The sequence below is a fragment of the Prosopis cineraria genome, unplaced genomic scaffold, assembly GCF_029017545.1.
Source record: "Prosopis cineraria cultivar Desert tree isolate PC_DT_omini unplaced genomic scaffold, ASM2901754v1 PC9, whole genome shotgun sequence".
Classification (NCBI taxonomy): Eukaryota; Viridiplantae; Streptophyta; class Magnoliopsida; order Fabales; family Fabaceae; genus Prosopis; species Prosopis cineraria.
Window position 1 is genome coordinate 31,485,510 of NW_026555340.1, and position 17,401 is coordinate 31,502,910.

The window sequence follows — 17,401 nt, forward strand, 5'->3', positions numbered from 1 at the left end:
ACCTAAATTTAATATTCCTTGTCTACAAAATAAATTAATTTTATTTAAATTTATTATTTTAGTTTTATTATATATTTTTTAAATTATTATTCAAGAATTAAATAAGAAATTAAATATAGATTAATTGAAATTTTCCTTAACCCACAATTTAACAACTGTTTTATGTTAACCACACCAAAAATAAAGTATGGATAATCACTCAAATTAGACCAAATTATTTTTATTATTCTATATCAATCAATTATAGCAAGCAAAATTTTAAATAAAATGTATAACCTAAAAATTATGCAATAAAGCTAATTTAATTAGCAATAATAATTAAAACATAAAATTCAGAGGTAGAGAGAAGAAGAGCAAATTAAAATAAAGTTAAAATAAATTTTTTTTTAAATATTAAAAATTCTGATTAAAATTTAGGATTATGATTTGTGATTTATCATACTAAAAAAATTAACTTTTTATAAAATTAAAAATCAAATAACACCCAACAAGAGAAGCTATCAGGAATTGTTGAATGGAAGAAGAGCGATTTTTCCTGCATGCGACTTCGTGTGCGGGCCTCTACCGTTCAGTTTTCTGCCCCCAACTCCCTTTCTATCCTTTTTTAATTCTCCAGTTTTGCGTTCTGTGCGTCTATTTACATATAAAACTTAATAATTTAATTAAATAATAAAACTATCCTTAAAAATCCTAATTAAAAACTGCATTAAAATACCCAAGATAAATATAAATAAAATTTTTAAAATTTAATTATTGATTTGATCTTCAAGCATGTACATATTTTTTTATTCAAAATAATATCTATCAATATCTTTCAAATTAAATTTAAAAGATTTGCACAAATAAAATAAAATAAAATAAAATAACAACTGTACAAAAATATCAAAGATATCAATTATATTTTAAAACTCAAGATTTAGTTAGTTAAAATTTAAAAATTGAATATTGGGCTAATAAAATTAAATAATATTCAAGTAAACTTAATTAACCTCAAATAAATATTTAAAAGTCTAAATTAAAAGGATAAAAAATATATGAAATTGTAATTTATCAATTCTCTTATACTTAGACTTTTACACTCTTGTACAGAACTTAAATTTTAAAATTTAATAAAAAAAATGTGGAAACAACTAAAAATAAACACAATAATAACTCTTTAACTTTTTAACACTCTAGTCAACCTCTCTTATATTTAGAATAACAAATATTATAATAATTTTATTTAATAAGAATGAATCAAGTAATAACTCCTCACTTTGTTCTCAGTTCAGCAAATCCGGTAACAAATCGTCCTCCGAAGCGCTCTCAATATTATCAGCTCTTCAATCAAGACTTTTATTATGTTCATCTAACTCTTGAGCCCTTCATGTGAATCTGGCTCTGTGGAGTTGTGGGGTCTCTTAAATTGCTTCAACGTGGGTACCTTTTTCAACCACTAATAAACCTTCTAACTTCTCCACCTACCAAATCGTCAATGTCACGGTGTGAAAAAGTTCCCTTGTAGACAATGAAAATCTAACTTGCTAGCATCTCTCGTCTTTACTATTGCCTGAACAGTCACTCCTATCCTACCGTGACTCCGTGAGAATGGGACCCCATCAAAATCTGCAGAGTAGTATGTCTACAAATATTTACTTCTGCTGAGATATTTTCAACGTGAACTGGACAGATAGAAACTTCAACATTTCCAGAATTTCCCGAGATCCAGCCCATTCACGACATTGATGAAATCACATATTCATGTTGTACAGCAGTGAAAAGGCTAAACCATTCTTTCACCGTAATCTTCAGACATACAGCAGATGGTACCTCGCTAGTCTTCCGAGGAATCCCAGAAGGGAAAGATGATCAATTCCCTCTGTACAACCAAAAGAAAAAGGAAAAGAAGCTCACATATCAAACAATGTATCATGAGGAAGACAATTTGTTTCAGAGATATCTTTGCAAGGTGATGGCACCCCGTAATGCAAGCATGAAAGACGTAATTGGGTGGTGCTCATCATCATCATCATAATTCACCTGATTCCGAAGCCGTCGATAGTTGGTCACAGCATCATCTGGTACTACTCTGTTCCTACAGAGGGGGCAAGTGGCCCAAAACTGAAGCAACCACGGGTCCAAGCATTCCTTGTGAAATGTGTGCTTGCATTTCAAGTTCCTAACCTTGTCGCCTTCTTGAAGCTCAGATAAGCACACGCTGCACTCTGGTTGCGGTTCATCTGCCATATTCAGTGCTCTGGTGAAACAAACGGTGGGGTTTTTCTCTTCAATGAGCTGGAGGTACTGGGATATGGTAATTGGAGGAGCGTGGGCTTTAAGGCTTCGAACGAGGATGATGAGTTCTATCAGCAAGAAGACCAAAAGGACGATGGTCTTTGCGTAGAGATGAAAGAAGAAATCAGAGAGGGCTTTCATGGCTGTGGCTATCAAATGTTAATGGCAATAATGGATTCCCAGATGCAAAATTGGATGTTGTTTATGGAGCGGGGAATGTAGCCCGGCCTGCGTTGGTCTTATAGCGAAGTTCATTTTAATTATTTTTTTAGGTCAAAACCCTTTAATTAAATTAAATAATTTCCATTTTAAATTTCACTTTTTTAAGTTAGATATGTTATTATTTGAAAATTTAAAAATTATTTTTATTCCATATTACATTTTTATTTAAAGTAAAACAATAAATTCATAAAAACAAAATAAAATCAAATATACACAGTTCAGCTATGATTTTAATAACGTGGATTTAAGAATAGGCTATGTTTTATATATATATATATATATATAAAAGAATAGGCCATGCTCCAATGTGTCCATGATGATGGATGAATGTAACATTAATGCGGGCAAAGGATGCTCGGACTCGAGTGCGGGAAAAACCGCTGAAATTTTTATGCAAGGTGTCCACAGTCAGGTTACCTAGGTGAATACAAACCATCGACTATTTATGAATTGTTCTTGAACAACTTTTTACTACAAATATTATTTTAATAACGTTAAAATTATTTATTGTTAACCAAAATTTAGAGTATTTTACTTTTCTGTTTTTTAAAAATAAATAGGTAAATTATCTCATAAACTTTAGTAATATTATGAACCCTGAACTTATTTATTATATAAATTATTCCCTTAACTTTTGAAAATGGTGTAATCTAATTTTTTCATTAACAAAAGTTAAATTTAATAGCTAGTTTACTGCTACAAAAATTTAAATTAACAAGAAAATTTAGTAAAGGATCGTTTATTCCTTTTCAAATTATTAAATTAGCGAGAAAATTAGTGAGAGATCTTGATTCCGTAGCTTGACTTAAAATTAGCAAGAAAAATAACGAAGGACTATCAATTCTTCTCTAAAATAAGATAATTAACGAGGGACTGTTAATCCCTCTCTAAAATAAGAGAATTAGTGAAAAAAAATAGTGATGGACTGCTAATTCCTCTCTAAAACAAGATAATTAGTGAGGAATTCTATTCCTAGTTAATTACTGCAAAAAAAAGTTAACTTTTGACAATGACTTTTAATTACATATTTAATTATTTTCATTTAAAAATAAAAAATAAATTCAAAAATTAAATAAAATATCCATAATAAAATTATTTAATATTTTCTTTATTTTAAGTTGATTTTCATTAGTAAAATAATATTTTATTAAAAATATAATATAAATAATAATTTAAATAAAATATAAATATTTTTAACACATTAATAATTGCAAATAAAATTTAATATGTATATATGTGTATGTTTTTACAATATATTATTTGTTATATTTATGTTAGATAATATATATTTAATTTTTCATATAATGACTGTAGGTGCCTTTCAGTTCAACTGGCAAATAATGAGAACATAAGGCTTGGGAGGTATGACATCAAGAATTCAAGTTTTGATTTTGGCATAAACATAATAAATATATGATATGGTAAAGAGCAAGTGATACGGTGCAAAGTGAACAATGACATGTCATGAGTTATCGCACATGTGGTGGGTGATGGGGCACAAGATAGTAGGTGATATAGTAGTTGACAAGGCACGAGATTGTCAGTGACATGTCATAAGTTAATGCACACATAATAGGTGATGTGGCATCATTATTTTTAAATATAGGCATATTTAGTGAGGGATTAGTGAAGGACTAACCTCTCACTAAAATGATCAAATTTTAAATAGTATTATAGAGGGATTAACGAGATGTTCAATCTCTAGCTAATTTTAGCGAGGGACTGAATGCCTCACTAATTTACAAGAGAAATACGATTACACGCTAAACTCAACAAGCCCTTTCTTAACTATGAATTTAACAAGAGACAAAATCCTTCACTAAAATGTAATTTAGCTAGAAAAAAATGGCATTTAGTCAAGAATTTGTCCTTTGCTAAATTTTATTTTTCTAGTAGTGTTTATCATGAAATAATAGAAAAGAACCTCAAAAAATGCAGACAATGACCGAAAAATTATAAAAAATGACCAAAACATTATTTTTTTATCAACTAATGGTTAAAATTAATTTCTATTAATGATAAAAATTAGATTATATCATTTTCAAAAGTTGATAAAATAATTTATATAATAAATAAGTTTAGCGTCTATAGAGCTATTGGACATAAAATTCAAAAAGTAATTTGCTTATTTATCCTTTTTAAATTTGTAATTTTCAATACAATTCATAATGAATTAATATTATCTTTTAAATGTAAGCTTAAAAATATATTTGGAAGAATATAGTTTATACTTGAATAACTCAAGCTTGATTCAATTTTAGTTGAGTATAATTGATTATAAAAAAATTAATTAATTATGATTATAATTAATTATGTTATAATATGGTGATATTTGGATTTTTTTATGAAATTAATTTTGATAAGATTGAAAATGTTTGAATAATTTTAACCAAAATTAATTTTAAGTGTATAAATTACTATAAAGGATATTTATTTTCAAAATATAAATATTAATAAATTTGTATATGATATTATTAAATTTGTTAAACTCCATTTAACAAATAAAATATGTATGATAGTGATCCATTTAATATTTATACAATTATTTAACATATAATTATATACTAATTAATTATAAATTTAAATTATATTTTAAGGTAATATTAATAACTTAATTTGTGTAAAATATATATATATATATATATATATAATTGACAAGGGAGGAGACGGATGGAGGAGCAATGGGGCATGAGCACACAAGTAATATCAATGAGGATAGAGAGAGGATATGGGGGGTGTGGGTATTTCAGACGGGTATATTTGGCAAGTCAACATTCTAACAATCAATAAATGAACTGTAAAAATTAAAATTGATAAGCAAGTGTTGTCAGGTTCAAGTAAAACGTGGTTATAGCCTAAATAATTGATTATGAAAAAATGAGAGTGTTTGATTATTTTTTTTCCCAGATCATGATTTTGGCCAAAATAATTAATTCTTTGGGAAATCGAAACAAGCACAAGTGCCCTAGTCATAACTGGAATTGATTTCTCTTTATTTATTTATTTTTATTTCATTTCCTCTTTACAATTCATCTTAACCATTAAATTAAATTTTAAATGATTTAGATTTAGATGTATATGTAATATTTTACATAATAATTTTTTTATTTTTTACTACAGCTATAAACAATTCAAATTAAGTTTTAGTAACTCGTACTATCTATTCATTTTTCATAATTTTATATTTTAATAATAACTTTGTAAAATATTAAATTTAGATTATTTAATTTTGATCCCATGGTCGAGAGAAGTACAGTGGAAAATGAAAAGGTTACAGTAAATAAAGAGAAGCAAGTGATGTTATTAAGAACAACTATCAATTTTTTTTTTTAAACAACAATTATTAATCCTTATTGATGATTTATGCTCAAATTATTTGAGGTAGGCTTTTGTTTTTGTGGCAAAACTTTGGGCCTGTCAAATTGGTTTTAGAAGAGCTTGGAATAGTAGCAATAAGAAACTATTTGCAAGGAGTGATTTATTGGAAGCCAAAATTTTTATTGAGCATGTTCATTGGAATTTGATCTGAATTTCAAAATTTGCTTCATTGGAATCAGACTATTGATCTTAGACACTTCATTTGTAAAGAAAGCAATGTTAAAACTGATCTAAAAGTGTACTTGTATCGCTTATTTGACTTCATTTTCTACCAGTTGAAAAAGCTTCCTTCCTTTTTTAATTTGTTTAGAATTTCGATTGAATATAATTGATTAATATAATTAATTATAATTATAATTAATTGTGTTATAATACAATTTATTTGGATACTGAAATTGATTTTAACTGTACAAATTATCATAAAAGATATTGCTTTTTAAAATTAAATTATTGATAATGTTATATTTAATATTATTAAATTTGTTAAACTTTATTTAAAAAGTAAAATATATTATTTAATAGTAAAATTAAATTTATAAGTAACCTTCTAAAACTTATTTCAAGATCTGATTCTCATTCAATAATTAACTGTCAAATTAATTAACTGGATAATTTTTTAAAAAATTAATTATTTAGCCTCAATAATTGAACTTTTTACCAATCCAAACACGCAGGTTCCCTCTTACACTGTAGGTGAGCCTTTATTTCACTGGCTTTCTTTGTGTAAAAAGAGAAGAAAAGAAGAAGAAGCCAGCGATGTCGCAGTCCCCAGCGATTTTTTTTTTTTTGGTAAATTCGTAGTTTCTTGTTCGGAGGTGAGATGTGAAGGTGGAAGTTGCCGAAAGAACAAATCATAATTTTTGACGAAGTTGCACCCACGCCCCTCCCATTGATCTTTCAATATTCCACTCACTCTAATTCCCGGCCAATCCACTTGCACATTCCAAATACCCCTTTGTTTTCTCTATGGATGACCATGTTCAACCCGTTGCTCTCATCACCGGCTGCTCTCAAGGGGGCATCGGCCACTCTCTCGCACGCGCCTTCGCCTCCCACCTCCGTGCGGCAGTGGCCACCAGTAGGTGACGCTCATCTGGATCTGGACCAAGACCCCAGGTTCTTCTTGCAAGAGCTCGATGTTCAGTCCGATGACAGCATGCAGCGCACTCTCAACAATGTCCTTCACAAGTACGGTCGAATCGATGTCTTAACTGTTCAATGCGTTGGCCGACTTGCCGAGCTCCCTCTCTCCGCCATCCGCCACACTTTTGATACTAGCGTTTTTGGTTCGTATCATCATCCTCATTTAACCCTGTTCTTCATTGACCTGTATATTCATTTAGGGTTTAGGGATTTGGCATTCAAGCATGCGGAGTTTGATTATTTACGAATTTGCTATATATCTTTGACTTTTCTAGATCAAAAAGATGTTTTATATATCTTTGGATGGACTGGAAGGAGAGGATACAGTTGCTTTAGTATCTCATGGGTGTTGGAATTTTGGATTCGGCTATCCTAAATTAAGATTTTAGACGTTCACATACTTCTTCTTAATTGAGATTATGATCAAGGTTCATTTGGACGCTTCATGCTTTCATCTCTTCATAATACACGAGGACTGGTGTAGCATGTTACTGCAGAGCATTACTTGGTCATTGCCAAATGCCAGCGAAAGACCGCATGTTCCATGTTTCTCTCACATTTGCAGGTATCCTGAAGTTAATTCAAGCCTGTGTTCCTCGTATGTCAGAAACAGGGAAAGATTGTGAACATGGGTAGTGTGACTGCTATGGCTCCAGGTCCATGGTCAGGCGGTTACACTTCCTCCAAAGCTGCTCTTCATGCTTGAACAGATACGCTCAGGTAATTTGCTTGTCCTTCAGACTTGTTTCATAGAATTGATGTTCAAAGTTGCTTTTCTGTCACTTACATCTAACTTTTTTTTTTTGGACATATATGTGTGTGATTTGCAGATTGGAACTGAGACATTTTGGATTTGATGTTGTGGCCGTGGTCCCTGGAGCTATCAAGTCAAATATTGGACATTCTGCGGCAGCTAGCTACAACGGCATACCTGAATGGAACTTATCTAAGCCTTTTGATGCAGCGATCCCGAGAGAGCGCTTATTTTTCTCAGAAATCCAAGTCCACCCGTACGTACGAATTCGCTAAACAGGCTGTGGCTGCCATCCTGAGGAGGAAACCGCATGCATGGTTCTCCCATGGTCATTACTCTTTCATCATGGCCATCATGTACCATTTGCCACTTTTTGTTAAGAGATTTTATTTTAAGGAAAGCAATGAAATGTTGAGCTACTTGTTGCTTTTGTTTGTACTGTCTTAACTGTAAATGTGCTTCAGGCTTATGCAAGAGATGCCACCCTTGCTTAAGGGGATGTGTCTTGAGCCTTTCTTTGGGCAAGAAATATTGGCTAATGTTATAATAAATCAATGATAAATAAATTGTAGATATCTGCCGCAATGACCCAGGTGTTTTTGTGGACAAGCAAGTTCGTTTCGTCCAAGGTCAGGCTAGATAATTTATCTTGAAGATCAGTTCTTTGAAACCCTTCCAGTTTTAATTCTTAAAGTATTAAATAAAGATGACAGGACATGCACGAGAAAAGTATTAAATGAGAATCGTTAACATTAACCGGAAATCAACAGATTTTTTTTTTTTTAAAAAAAAAAACTTTACGGAAGGCAGTACCTGACGTTTTTGTTAGGCAAAGGCAAAGTAGCAAAAGGAGGGCCGTGAGGGTAGTGCTTTTGGGGTTTTAAGTCCATCGCAGCTTTTGTCAGGTATATGGTCTGCTGCATTTGCAACAAGAAATTGTCTGGTTAAGTTTAATGAATTAATTTGTATCATTAGAATTTGAACTAGTCTCTTCCAAACTGAAGTCAAATTGCAGTGGAAAAGATGCAGCGAAGAGAAACCGGACTCTCATTTAACGCCATTTAATGAGAAACAAAATATATATATATATATATATAACGAAAGAACTCCTAAACTAAAATATTGAGATTTTGAATTAGTTCCTCATGATATTCTTTATCTATTTGTTCACCCTCCTATCTCCTACTGTATTTCCTAACATGAGTAACGTCAACTAGTTTAGTCCCCGGTCGAACAAATCTTGGAGAACGTTCCTACAGCTAGTTCAGTCCAACGGCCAGAGTGGGTCCTCGTCGCTTGACAGCCAGATTAGGCTAAGTAGAAAGCCTTAAATGATGTCATTTCTCACTGCGTCGCCCGCTCGGTACCGGGAAGGTCTGCTCTGTTTCTTTTTAATTACTTTTTTAGCCTTGATCAATCGTGCAGTCTTCGAAAGTTAAAAATGCATTTACTAAACTGACCTTCGAAATTGTAAAAATAAAAAATCATTTGCGCTTGTCAAACTGAATTTTTCATAATTTTTAAATGGACTTTCAAAGTAATTTTTTTCAATCCAAACAAAGCTTTTGAAAAATAAAAAATGTACTTTCTAAAAGTGCTGATGATGTGGCATTCAAACGCTCTCTTTCTCCGTAGTTAACACAAACGGAACACAGACGGAGAAAGAGAGCGGGTATCATAAAAACCCAAACGAAGAGAGAGAGCGTGGCTTTAATTCGGTTGCCATTGAGTTTCTTAAAAACAGGACGCCACTGCAGCACTATCTTCTAGATCATCCATGGTATCATCATCGTTCCCTCTATGACCGCCAACTTTCGAGCTGGCCGGTTTTCTCATCAAGGCATATATCTTCTCTCGAGTATTATATTAAGACTTAAGAGGTGACTCGTCTGGCTCAATGGCGTCAAGTATCATAGCAGGTTCCTGCCAAAGAGGAGGAGGAGCAGCAGGCTTGCTCAACGCTTCATACTTGGGTGAGAACCTTTTAGATCTCATCCTTAATATTCAAGGCCTCTAAAAGAAGTGCCTCATCATCTCCAGCCGGTCGGAGTATTTGCTTCCTCGTACAGTGGATGCAGTTAGAGTACTGCTCTTCCATGTCGGCACTTTCAAGCGTATCCCATATCCAAGATTATATTCTTGCTTCGAGACTGCTTGGAGGTAAAATACAAATATTACAGAGGAGGAACGCATTTAAAAGCATAACAACGCATGCATCACTTTTATATATATATATATATATATATATAATATCTATATTACCTTTTCTGGCAGAAAATATATGGCTACGAGAAGAAGAAAGAGGAACTTTTGGAAGCACTTGCAAAGAACATTGATTTAAAATATTTTCTCATGAATTATTTTTTTCATTACTCAATATATAAATATGCGCGCGCGTGCCTGTGCGTTTGAGCATTACATCCTTTAATTTGTCATTCTTATAATACCTGCATGAACATAACGAGGCCCCATTGGTTAAAAAAAAAGGGTAACGAGGCCCAAAATACTATGGGCCGACACAGTTATATTATCCGTGTACAAAAGCCCATGTCTACCTATGAATAAATAGATAAAGTGGATGTTTGCTTTCTCGTTTTCTCGTAATTTCCTCACGTCAAATTATGCAAATCATGTTTGTTTTCATGGCTGCTTTTGTTTTTGACGTGAATCCGGAAAACATGAATGAGATTTGTTCACATGCATCTGTATATTCGGCCCCATCGTATACCTCCTATATATACATCTCTCTTATTTTCATTCTTTTTCTACCATACCAGTATACCACTATACCTAATACCTCATGTGACCCTTCAATACCATCTGATCATTGCCCACGGAACTGCCCCCTTGTCCTCGACGTTGCTTTTATCTTGCTTCATTACTGTCATTTTATTTCCATGATTCTATTTGCTGAAAATAAATTAGTAGCACGTAGAAAATGTGCCCATTTAATAGTCGCATTTTTGGCTGTATATTACATTGTTGGTAATTTTAAAACTACGCTGTGTTGGTTGTCAATATCATAAGTCATGCCTAGAAAATACCTTGTGCGTGGTGCAAAATTATTGAAAAATATGTTATAAGTGTATGTGTGATTGGTTCATTTTTTGTTTAAATCTTCTTACACTGGATCTAAGCACTAATTTGAAATAAATAAATACAATTTTCATTATTTTTAATTTTGGTTTTAATTTATTTGTGGTCGAAATTTTAAGAGAAATTTTCATGTATTTACAATTAATTAATTATCTTATCGCAGTCTTATATATGTGTGTTTGGTTCTTTTTTTTTTTTTCCCATGATACTCTGACACATGATCTGAGTATTTAGTTTGAAATAAAGAAGTACAATTTTCATTTATTTTTAATTTTGGTTCTAAATTATTTGCCATCGAATTATTGAGATAATTTTTCATGTAATTACAATTAATTAGTTAGCTTATCTAAATCTTATTTATGTGTGTTTGATTCTTTTTTTCTTTCAAAATCTTCTTATTCATGATCTGAGTATCTATTTTAAAATAAAGAAGTAAAGTTTTCATTTATTTTTAATTTTGGCTTTAAATTATTTATGGTCAAATTTTTTAGATATTTTTTAATTTATTTACAATTAATTAATTAGCATATCTTAATCTTATCTACATGTGCTGGGTTCTTTTTTTCAAAATCTTCTCACACAAGATCTAAGTATTTAGTTTAGAATAAAAAGGACTCTTCAAAACTTTGTCTTCGTTTGTTTCCCTTTCTTACCTCTCTGGTTTTTCTTTTGAGGAGGGTTTCTTTTCACTATATTTTTCCTTCACTGCTCCTTCATTATAAATTTGAATTGTTCAAATTAAATATATATTTTTTTAAAATTATCAAATTCAAATTATCAAATTCAATTTAATAGTCCAAATCTATAATATTTCCTCCACAACAGAGGAAGAAAGCCACTTCCTTTTCTTTCACGTTCCATTTTTCTTTCTCTCCATCAAGAAATATTTTGATTGTAGCATTCCCTTTTTTTCCTCGACCAACTTGGTTGTAGAATTCAAACATTGAACTTTTTCCCCCTCCTCAAAACATCAAACTCTTCTTTTCTCTTAAAAGAATTTCATACACTTCTTTAACTTCAACTCATATGTATGTGCAACTACAAATTGCCAACATTGTGTAATTACAAGTTTTTAATATTGTATAATTTTAGGCTTCTAACATCATCATTTTCATACAGGTCCCAATCGAACCTGACTGTGATATTAAAAATTGGGACTCAAACGTGTGTGCAATTATGGGCTTTTAACATTATGCAATAACATGCTTCTCCTTTTTCATATAGCTCCTCAGTGAAACCTAATTGTGATATCACTTATTAGGAATTGAGTCTTAAATATGTGTGCAAGTATGGGCTTCAAATATTGTGCAATTATGAGTTTTTAATTGTGTATTTGTGTGTAATTATGAGCTTTCCCTTTTTCATATAGGTCCCAAATGAAACATAAATGTGATATTATTTATTTAGAAATTGAGACTCAAATGCTTGTGCAATTAAAGGCTTCCAATATTACGCAACTTTGGGTTTTCAATAGTGTACAATTATAGGCTTCCAATATTGTCTTTTCCATACAAGTTCCAAGCAAAACCTGATTGATACCACTTATTAGAAATTAAGACTCAAACATGTATGTAATTACGAGCTTCCAACATTGTTTAATTACAAGCTTCCTTCTTTTCATACAAGTTCCGAGTGAAATTTGATTGTGATACAACTTGTAAGGAATTAAGACTCAAATTTGTGTGTAATTACAAGCTTTCAACATTATGCAATTATGAATTTTTAACATTGTGCAATTACAAGTTTCCAACATTGTTTGTTTCATGTAGGTTCCAAGCAAAACTTGACTGTCAAACCGCTTGTTTGAAACTGTAATTCAAATATGTGTGCAAGTATGAGTTTCATCTTTTTCATACAGGTCACAAGTGAAACTTGATTGTGATATCAACTATTTAAAAATTAAGACTCAAATATATGTGCAATTATGTGCTTCCAACATTGTGCAATTTTGGATACTTAACATTTCACAATTATGAACTTCTAACCTCATCTGTTTCATACAAGTCCCAAACAAAACATGACTATAATATCACTTATTAAAAATTGGGACTCAAACATGTGTGCAATTGCTGATTTCTTCTTCTTTTTCATATAGGTCCCAATAGAAACTTGAATGCAATACCACTTGTTTATAAACAATTGGGACTACAACAGGTGCGCAATTATGTGCTCCAATATTGTGCAATCATAAGGTTATTAACATTGTACAATTAAAAGCTTCCAACATCATCTATTTCATATAAGTCCCAAGCAAAAGTTGATTGTGATGCTAGCTATTTGAAATTAGGATTTAAACATGTGTGCAATTATATGCTTCTAAAATTGTGCAGTTATGGGCTTTTAATATTGTGCAATTGCAGACTTCTAACGTTGTCTTTTTCATACAAATTCCAAGTTAAACTTGATTAGAAATTGAGACTCAAATGTGTGTGTAAATACAGGCTTCCAAACATTTTGCAATTACAAGTTTTTAACATTATGCAATTTTTTATATAAGTCCCAAGAATTGAGACTCAGACAATTTTTTGTCACACATGTCAGGAGGCTAAAGAGGGCATCTTGCATATCTCGCAGAGACTGTGTGGGCACAAGTCGTGGAATGCTCTTCAGGCAAATACCTATTTGCAGAATTTTTGGCTTACACTGGATTAATGTTAATCTTAAAAAGAAGGCGGCGATGGAAACGAGGAAATGGAATGACTTATTTGCAATCATGTGTTGGCTACTGCGGAAATGTAGAAATGAGCGTTTCTTCCTCCATACAACTGAACAACTTTCAACGTGTTTAGCAGAAGCTCACGAGGTACTCAAGTGCTTCTCACGGTCCAAGGCTCAAAGCTTGGGTAATGGCCGAGCTTTAATTAGGAGACCAAGCTGCTCCTGAATGCATGGCTAGCGTGAAGGAAGGTTGGCGACGTGTGTTTGTTGATGGAGCCTTCTTTCATAACTCAAGAGCAAGTGGTTGCGGTGGGGTGGTTTACCTTCCGTCTGGTTCTTGCTTGGAGGCTTTTGCATTAAGGTTGCGAGAGGGTGATTCACTCTCAGCTGAGTTGTGGGGTTGTCTCGTGTGTCTCTGACGTGCGGGGGATAAGGATCTTAGGTTAGTCCAACTTTGTTGTGATTCGACTGATGCCATATCACTGATTGGTTCAGGTGCTTCAGACTTGCATGGAGATATTGCTCCTGTTAAAGAAATTCGTAACTTGCTCTAAAGAGATTGGCAAGTCAATTAATCATGAAGAGAATGGAGTTGCTGATTTATTAGCTAAACTTGCCTAAGGTCAAAGCACCGACTTGTAGATTTCTTCTGGCGACGAAGCCAACTTTTTGATCAAGGACGTCGACCCTAGTTGATGATGTCTTGATTATTCTACGTTGAAGTTCACTTTCTTCTTATTTTCCTTTGATCATTAAAAAAAGAAATTGAGGCTCAAATATGTGTGGAAGAACGCAGGTTTCAAGTGAAATTTGACTCTCATACTATTCCAAACATAAAAGAAAATACCAAATGACTTATAAAGAGTGAATGGCATTATATTTTAATTCAAAATTTCAATACTCAAGATTATACAACAATTTATAATTTTTAACTTGAATCCTGAAGTTTGAAAATTTTCAAATTCTCTCTATAAGTTCTAATGTCTCTAGAGCCTCATAATTAAGCAAAACTCTAAAGCAAAGCCACGTTAAAGAGAATGAAAAGATGACACGCCCAACTATCATGTTTAGCCGAATGAAAAGACGATCAGTAAGACATTCTTCCTTTACTCTTGTTTAAAAATCATGTTTAACTACTTCGCTAAAATTAAGGAGAGGTAATTAAATTATTATTTTTTTCAACTTACCTTTATTAAATACATTATTTTTGAAAACAATTTCTCTCCTATAACTTTTTACTCTCTACTTATCAAAAATTATGAAGGGTAAAATTGAAATAATATTTTTTGCCAAAGAAATAAAATAATATGACTTGTATGCAGAACGAGAGGGAGAAAGCTGCAAGCAACTATCGTTTGTGAAGCTTGCCACCGCATTTTACAATGCTCCCAAACTCCTGTCCCAAACTCCCAACACCAAAATCCCATGGAACCAAACCTAACCTCACCGTACTCACATCATGCTTCTTCACCACTATGCCCAACCTGTCCAGCATTCGAATCGGTAACTTAGTAACTTAGGTCAAGCCTTACAAGTTAGTCCAAAAAATCTTAGAATCATGGTCGATAAGCCTAATAAAATTTAGGACAAGCCCAAACAGGTTCCTTTATCATCTTTGGACTTTAATCTCTCTCTCCCTCTCTCTCTCTCTCTCTCTCTCACATCCATTTATAGAAGACAGGAAAAAAAATCATCTTCGGTCTCCAATTCAACTCCTCCCTCTGTTCTCCCTTCTCAGATCACTCAGCATCTCACTCTCTCGCCGAGTTCGTTCTTTACGTTCTTCCTTCGCTCGATCTCTTCTTCTTTCTTCTTCGCTTGCAACTCGTTCGTTCAGAGTTCGGAACTTCGCTCGGCAAACCCACGAGCTCAAGCTTCATCTTCGTCAGCCTTTGGTCTTTTTCTTTGCTTGCCCAGTTCGTGACTTCATATTTGATTGAGAAGTAAGACCGCACAATCACAAGCTCAGATCTAGAGTCATATCGTAGATCTCCATTGGCGTTTCCTCTGCTGCCTTCGTTCTTCACTTCTTCCACAATTTTTTTGGCCGGTTTTCATTAGTTTATCTGGGAGTATTTCTATTTTATTTTATTTACTCCATGTTCTAATAAATGTTATAAAAACCGGACTGGCCATTAAACTGATCGAGTTACTGGTTCACAGTTCAATGGTTGAACCGTGATTTGAACCGTGGTCCAACCGGTCATAAATAAATTAATATATTTTAAATATTATATATTTAAAATAGAAAAAAATAATCATATATAGTAACAAAAATGAATGTTTAAATTTTAAACAAAATAATATACAATAAAAAATTTAACATCCATTAATATTACATTATTTTCATCCAAAACATATACAAGTGTTTCATAATTCATAATTTATAACTTTAAAATATACACATATACATAATCTATACATATTTCATACACTTTTTTATTTCATAATGCTTATTAGGTATAAATATGTATAAATTATAATTTTAAAATATGAATTAAAAATAAAAAATTAAAAAATAATATAATCGGTTCTTGCTCGGTTTTGGCCGGTTTTACTGGTTTGTGGCCGGTTATGCCGATTCTTGACCGGTTCTTGAAATTTGCGATTTTTTGTGATGACCAAACCAGACTTGGGATCAGTTCCTGATTAAATCGGTTGGACCGGTCGATCCGGTCCATTTCTGATAACACTGGTTCTAATCCTTTATTTGTTTTTCTTATGCAATTTCCGAGTCAAAAATAAATAGGAGATATGACACTAAATCTTTTTTTAAAATTATATAAATAATAATTTAATTTTTCAAAATATAATCACAATAAAATTTTTATAAACCTCTTTATCAATAACCTAAAAAAAACCACTTTTCCTTTAATAAAAATAACAAAACTTAATTATAATTTTTATTTTAAAAATTATAACTTTTATCCTGTAAATTACAAAAATTTAATAAAAAATAATAATTTTTTTGTCAAATAAAAAATAATATCATATTAAGTATAATTTTAATTGTTTAAAAATAAATTTTAATTATAATTTTTATTTAAAAAATAATAATTTTTATTCTATGAATCACAAAAGTAGAATAAGAAATTATAATTGATCAAGTATAATTAATAAATTTTATTTACAATTTTTTTAAAGAATAACAAGAATTAAATAAAAAATTATAATTTATTAATAAAACTAAAATAATCTTTTTTAAAAAAAAATTATTAATAAATAAATTCTTAAAAAATTTATTAATATTATAATATTTTAAGAGATCAACTTATCATTACATAATTCTAAGAGATTTCATTTACATTTTCCCTGAGAAAATATAAACAAACCGGAGAAAGCCATCATTCCCTTTCTATCTGACTTTTGGATCCTGCAGACTATTGGAACAATAATAATGCTCTACAAAAAAAAAAGGGGTAAAATATGACCATGATATAATATATTTTAGTTTTTTTTCGAGTGATAATATATTTTTCTTATAGATCTTCATTATTCAATGAAACACAAGTTGTCTTTATTTATTACATGTATATGTATTTTAGAATGTGTTGTTGTATTTATATTGTTTGAAAAATTTCAATTTTTAAATTAAAAATTAGAAATGGTTCAAACAGGGGGAAAATGATTTAAAAAATTTTCAAATATTCAAACTTGTTTAAATAAGCTCAAAACCCAAGAATATTAAGATGAAACTTGATTATATAAATTTGTTATAACTTCAGATATTTTAAATCCAATCTACCCAAATTACCTGCTCCACCCGGCATTACGAGGAAACATAACTTCATTCCTAAAAGATGGAGTCAGGGCTGTCCATGGTTTGTCACCTAGGTAATTACACCTGCAATTGGTCATCACTTGTTCAAAAGAAAC

General features: G+C 31.4%; 1 protein-coding gene and 1 pseudogene across 1 annotated transcript; one reads left to right on the forward strand and one right to left on the reverse strand.

Moving 5' to 3' along the window:
* Positions 1-1,255: 1,255 nt before the first annotated feature.
* LOC129319771 (E3 ubiquitin-protein ligase RHA2B-like) lies at positions 1,256-2,415 on the reverse strand. The gene is made up of 2 exons (XM_054964839.1): positions 2,020-2,415; positions 1,256-1,858 (listed from the first exon to the last, which is right to left on the reverse strand). Exons 1-2 carry the CDS (start codon positions 2,413-2,415, stop codon positions 1,814-1,816), a joined length of 441 nt encoding a protein of 146 aa, XP_054820814.1. The 3' UTR covers positions 1,256-1,813.
* A 4,292-nt stretch (positions 2,416-6,707) lies between these two features.
* LOC129319358 (short-chain dehydrogenase virD-like) lies at positions 6,708-8,293 on the forward strand (annotated as a pseudogene).
* Positions 8,294-17,401: the final 9,108 nt, after the last annotated feature.

Bases quoted from the DNA above. Each gene is read 5' to 3' on its own strand.
- LOC129319771 (XM_054964839.1), bottom strand. From the start codon at position 2,415: ATGAAAGCCCTCTCTGATTTCTTCTTTCATCTCTACGCAAAGACCATC. The intron at 1,859-2,019 runs GTGAATTATGAT...TTGGTTGTACAG, and splicing joins ATCGACGGCTTCGGAATCAG to AGGGAATTGATCATCTTTCC.